Source organism: Entelurus aequoreus, linkage group LG23, assembly GCF_033978785.1.
Source record: "Entelurus aequoreus isolate RoL-2023_Sb linkage group LG23, RoL_Eaeq_v1.1, whole genome shotgun sequence".
Classification (NCBI taxonomy): Eukaryota; Metazoa; Chordata; class Actinopteri; order Syngnathiformes; family Syngnathidae; genus Entelurus; species Entelurus aequoreus.
Genome location: NC_084753.1, coordinates 29,667,059 through 29,672,058, shown reverse-complemented (window position 1 = coordinate 29,672,058; position 5,000 = coordinate 29,667,059). Strand labels below are relative to the sequence as shown.

Below are 5,000 nucleotides of genomic sequence, written 5' to 3'. Positions count from 1 at the left end.
CAGAATACAAAAAAGAAAAAAAAGGGTCATGTTCACATTGATGTAAAGCAGCCTCTATTTCACACATTTCACAGTCATGTCAAAGTTGGTGGTAGAAAGTAACAGCAAAGTCAACGTTTTGGGGGAGGAGCCTACATTCAGTAAGAGAATTTCACTTAAAGACAAATAAATAATTTGATCTAGAAGCCAGCATGACAGTTTCAACCAGCAGACTTTACAACAGCGGAATACACTTCAGTTTGCAGAATGGGAGGAAAGAAAACGACATCTATTTAAACAAGTAAAAATGTTAAAAATACACTTTTAATACTGACTTAAGGAAAATACGCTCTTGCAGCCTTTCTCCTTAAATATTTCAAGACTTTACAAGTGAGAGAAGTAAGCCATAGAGTAAGTTTTCCTTCCACGACGAGGCTTTTCTCTCAGAGGAGAAGCAGATAGCTGAACTGGACTTTGATGACATAAAAGAGAAACCACTTAGTGGCAGCGTTGTCCCACCACAACATACCAAGACTGCAGTCTTTTGTCCGTCCACTAGAGGCAGTAGAGGTGGGCCGTGTCTGAAGGAGGGCCCGCTGCCCCGTCCTTAGCTATGAGGAAACCGTGACGGGGTTGAGAGAACCGTTGCGGCTGTAGAACTTGGAGAAGGCCTCTTCGAGAACGGATGCGAGTCGGGGCTGATCGCCCTGGGGGAGGACATGGAGACATCAGCTTCAATTACACCAACACATTTCCTCATAGAACTGGGCAGGAATCTTATGTATTTGTAAATAGTAGAGCAGTCCGATAAATGCTTTAAAATGTAATATCGGAAATTATCGGTATCGGTTTCAAAATTATCGGTATCGGTTTCAAAAAGTAAAATTCATGACTTTCTAAAACGCCGCTGTGTACACGGACGTAGGGAGACGTACAGAGCGCCAATAAACCTTAGTCACATAATATCTATGGCTTTTCACACACACAAGTGCAAGGCATACTTGGTCAACAGCCATACAGGTCACACTGAGGGTGACCGTATAAACAACTTTAACACCGTTACAAATATGCGCCACACTGTGAACCCACACCAAACAAGAATGACAAACACATTTCGGGAGAACATCCGCACCGTAACACAACATAAACACAACAGAACAAATACCCAGAACCCCTTGCAGCACTAACTCTTCCGGGACGCTACAATATACACCCCCTACCTCAACCCTGCCCACCTAAACCTCCTCATGCTCTCTCAGGGAGAGCATGTCCCAAATTCCAAGCTGCTGTTTTGAGGCATGTTAAAAAAAATAATGCACTTTGTGACTTCAATAATAAATGTTGGCATTTTTTTCCATAACTCGAGTTGATTTATTTTGGAAAACCTTGTTACATTGTTTAATGCATCCAGCGGGGCATCACAACAAAATTAGGCATAATAATGTGTTAATTCCACCACTGTATATATCGGTATCGGTTGATATCAGAATTGGTAATTAAGAGTTGGACAATATCGGATATCGGCAAAAAAAGCCATTATCGGACATCTCTAGTAAATAGTGTTTTGAAGTTATTCAATAGTTATTCGTATTTATTTAAATTACTTCTAATCCCTCTTCCAAAAACTATATTTTTCCCACTTTAGGCTTTTCACTGTCAGAGGTCACCTCCACGACTCCAAACAGTTTTTGTTTGGGAATTTTCTTTAAAAAAGTCCCAAAATCAGCATCATTCCATCTCCTGTCTATTCTATATCGATTGCTATGTATCTTCTTCCATTTTGTTAGAGCACTAGCGGTGGGCGATACTGTGAATTTTGGTCTGGATGAGATACAAATTACAATACAAGGCTAATATTGCCGAAACTGACACTTATTGACTTGAAACGCCAAAATCATTGAATCATTTTGTGAATTTGTTTTTTGATTATAATTATGAGAACACAGTAAAAATATGTCCTGCAAATAAAAATATTTGTATAACTAAAACAATGTTAAAATATGTAAGAATAGGATACAAATGTGTTATGATCCGCTGCCCGGATCATATTTCTGTTTACGTTTTCTAGTCACTTGTGTTTTTCTGTTAGTTTTGATCTCTTTCTAGTTCCTGTTTATGCACCTGAGTTTGTTACCATAGCAACTGATTACTTTCACCTGCCGCGGGTGTTCCCGACGCGCACCTGTTTTTCATTATCGTCTTCATTATATAAGCCTGCCTTTTCATTCAGTCTGTGTTGCATCGTAATTTGTTTTCATACAACAGTTGACGACTTTTGTTTCCTGCGCTTTAGCTGCTAGTTTTCACACTAGGCTATTTTGGCTTGCTAGCTCCCACGCTAGTCCTTTAGTTTTCTACCTTAAGTGCTATGAGCACGTGTTTCTTTGTTCCTGTCTGATTTATGTTTAAATAAATCATTCTTTACCTGCAAGCTGTGTCCGAAGCCCGATCTGCATCTCTGAGAGAACGTACACCCACACCCGGTCGTCACACAAATGATCCCTTTTCAGTTGTCTATTCGGGCCCCATAGCCGTACCAGCAATAATTTGAGATACTACCTGAGTAGAAGCTTTTATCTCCCGCCCTGAAACTCACTTTTTAAATAGACCCATTTTTAGACTAGCTGATCTGCTGCTCTGTGTTCCCCTCTCCTGCCTGGGGAGGCCACAAATCATTTCCAGAGAGGTACCAGCGGACTAGAGTTGGATCATTTTTCCATGTCCAGCTGTGGACGTCCCTGTGTAGCTGACCTGGCTCAGCCCGGAAGAAGATCCCACTTTGACTATCTGTTGGCTTCCCCACATTATTTATCAATTTAACAATGATCACACCCACTAGACAGCCATTCGCCCTGGAAGGGAGACCCTACATCTGCGGTCACTTCTCAGGAGTTTCTTCTTTTCACCCAGCTGGGATCTTTGGAGTTTTTCCTTGCCCAAAGATAGCGAAGCCCTTTGAGACACTTGCGATTAAGGGCTATATTAAAAACGTTGATGATTGATTGATTATAAAAACACAATTGTGTAGTCACTATTGCAAATTAACAAAAAAAAGTAATGTAATAAAAAATATTCATTTCAAAATGTCAACAAAACCACTATAATAAACATATTTGTGAAAAATAACACTGTTTGCATTGACAGGCGCATAAACTCTGAGGGGAATCAAGTCATTTGCTGGACGGATAAAACAGAAACTGCAACTTAAGTATCAATCCCACCACGCTAGTATCAATCCGATACCAGTACTCGCCTTGGTATCCATATTATTTCTATTTAGATCAGGGATGTCAAAGTGGTTTTCATTGAGGGCCACATGGCAGTTATGGCTGCCATCAGAGGGCCACTTGTAACAGTGAATAATGTATGAATTTGCCTCTGGATCATTATTAAATATATATATTGTTTTAAGTAGACTGTCCTTTTTACAGTCAAAACTTTACATGTACTAAATTAGACTGTAAAATAGTGTTTTTAAATTTTTTTTACAACATTTTAGGGTAAATGGAAAAACAGTAGCACTGTTTTTTGAGGGGGTTTTACAGAAAAAGCTGGCAGCTTAGTTGCCAGAATTTTACTATTACATTGGTTTTTTACAACATTATGTTGTTAATGGAAAAACAGTACAAGTTCCTTTTTTATTCTGGCAATTTAGATGCCGGTTTTTGTACCGTAAAAACAGTTTACAGTAATACACCGTTAAAAACAACAACCCTAGATTTTACAGTCAAAAACCGGCAGCTCAGTCAACAGAATTTTAACAAATTTCGTTTTTTTTCCAACTTACAGTAATATGCTGTAAAGAGCAACGTAAAATGTATTGTCATTTTTATGAATTTGATGGGTAGTTTGATGTAAAGTTAAGTATTTTTATTTAGACAAAATTTTTTGGAAAATATGATATATACTGTAATATTTGTTACAATAATTGATACTATTAAAGTTTAAAAGGCATGCAATTTCAAGCAGTAAATTTTTTTTTTCTGTCAAAATGAAAAAAAATCCATTACATTTAGTGAGAAAATATGAAGTACTTTATTGAAACATCATTTCCAGGTGTTTGCGGGCCAGATCTGAGTTTGACACCTGTGATTTAGATGAATACGCCGACCACTATAGATCACGTTTGATTTGTGGCTTGGAGGACTAGAGTCTGGTGCAGACCTGGGCATTCTGTGGCCCGCGGGCCACATCCCTTTGTGCGTCCCTGTCCGGCCCGCGTGAGGCCAATCATAAATTACAAAATAAATTTTAAAAAGTATCTGTGTCGAGTGTGCAATACAACGGTGCTGCTTTTGTTTTGAAAAGCGTTATTTGTATTACTTCCATGTGGACGTATGCACGTGCGTGATTGTGAGTTAATGTGAACAACTGCAATCACAAATTACAAAATAAAGTTGAAAAAACATCAATGTCATGCGCGCAATACAACTGTGCTGCTTTTATTTTGAAAAGTGTTATTTATGGGCGTATGTCCGTGTGTAACCTGTGAGTGAAGATGCACAGCGACAAGTGATGCACAGTTTACACCCGAGACGCTAAAAAGAGAAAAGTTGATGAAGAATGGCGTGTTTTCAACAAGACATGGACTGCCAAGCAACGTTCCCTCTAAGGTGCGCGCCTGCGCAATTGCGCACTGCTCAAGTGTCCTCTGCGCACAGCAAATATATGCCGCGCACCACCGTTCAATTATTGTAACGTCTATCGAGATGCTTCGAGGCCAGGAATTATATCGATCACTTTATTGAGCAAAACTGTTTATATTCGGCCATAACCACACCAAAAACATGAGTAAAACACTTCTATCTCGAAAAACGAGTCATTTTCTGCCGTACAAACCAGGCCAAAACCAACTTGTCATCTGTCACCAACACGCATAGCACTAAACCACTGGTGCGTTTATGGCCGCACAAAAAGTCGGAAGACTCAAACACTACACAAAGTTACACTATGACTCCTCAGTCATACGTGTGCTTATTTTACTGTCATTTATTATTAATGTTAATTTATTGATATTAATC

The 5,000-nt window shown here is 39.1% G+C and overlaps 1 protein-coding gene across 1 annotated transcript in view; it reads right to left on the bottom strand.

Moving 5' to 3' along the window:
- Window positions 1-5,000, bottom strand: part of nrbp1 (nuclear receptor binding protein 1) — a 43,829-nt gene that overhangs the window by 254 nt on the left and 38,575 nt on the right. Inside the window, exon 18 of the mRNA XM_062035026.1 lies at window positions 1-686. This exon is cut by the window's left edge and continues 254 nt beyond it. Coding sequence (XP_061891010.1) covers window positions 591-686 — 96 coding nt within the window. The 3' untranslated portion in view covers window positions 1-590. The remainder of the gene's footprint in view (window positions 687-5,000) is intronic.